The 799-nt window shown below is 63.6% G+C and overlaps 1 protein-coding gene across 1 annotated transcript in view; it reads right to left on the bottom strand.

Moving 5' to 3' along the window:
- Window positions 1–201: 201 nt before the first annotated feature.
- The window catches only part of LOC104498558 (butyrophilin subfamily 1 member A1-like), a gene marked incomplete at its 5' end in the record, with an annotated part of 1,410 nt that continues 812 nt past the window's right edge, over window positions 202–799 (bottom strand). Inside the window, one exon of the mRNA XM_010141955.1 lies at window positions 202–773. Within this exon, the coding sequence (XP_010140257.1) occupies window positions 202–773 (572 nt within the window). The remainder of the gene's footprint in view (window positions 774–799) is intronic.

The following is a 799-nucleotide window of genomic DNA, read 5'->3' as shown; positions in this document are numbered from 1 at the left end:
CCCGGGACTTCTTGACATCCAGCACCAGGGACATCTCCCGGGAGATCCCCTGGGATCAGGGTTGAGGCTGAGGGTCAATGAGTGACACTGTGGTGGAGGGTTGGGAGGTGTCTCTGCTCGGCTGGGGACGGGACCCCCCAGGCTCCTCCAGGACCACCCCTGGGACTTGTTGACATCCAGCACCAGGGACATCACTGGGGGTCAGGGTTGAGGCTGAGGGTCGCCAGGTGACCCCGTGGTGGGAGGTTGGGGGGCGTCTCTGCCCCCCCTCTCTAGTCCAAAGGTTCCAGCCGTCGGACTGGAATCTCCTGGGGCTGGAGGTGGGTCATCATCTGCTCCCGTGTCATTGCGGTGAGGACCTGGAGAAGGTTGAGGTCTCCCCAGGGCAATGGAGGACACCAGGGGGCGGTTGAGGGCCTGGGGTGTCCCCCCCATGAGGGTCAACTCTGTCCCTGGTGTGAGCAGCCAGAACCAGGGCCAGAGCTTCTGGTCCTGGAAGGAGGCTGGTGGGAGGGTGAAGATCTCCTGGCCAGTGTCACTGTTGAAGAAGGTCACCACTCCCTGCTCATAGTCCAGGCAGACCCAGACCCTCCTGGGAAGGGCAGTGAGGGCCAATGGGGTACGGGGGATGGTCAAGGCCACAAACAGCCCCTCGTCGTGCCTCAGCCCCCAAACCCCGTTCTCGGGGCTGAAGCAGATGTAACTCCTCCTGTCGATCTTCTCCAAGGCCACCCCAAGGGCCCACTCAGAACCACCACCCACTAGCCCCTCCACTGCCCACTCCCAGCAGTGGCGGTCC

The sequence above is a fragment of the Buceros rhinoceros genome, unplaced genomic scaffold (genome assembly GCF_000710305.1).
Source record: "Buceros rhinoceros silvestris isolate BGI_N320 unplaced genomic scaffold, ASM71030v1 scaffold16498, whole genome shotgun sequence".
Taxonomy (NCBI): domain Eukaryota; kingdom Metazoa; phylum Chordata; class Aves; order Bucerotiformes; family Bucerotidae; genus Buceros; species Buceros rhinoceros.
Note: the sequence above shows the minus strand (reverse complement) of the source record. Positions and strands in the feature narration are given on the sequence as shown.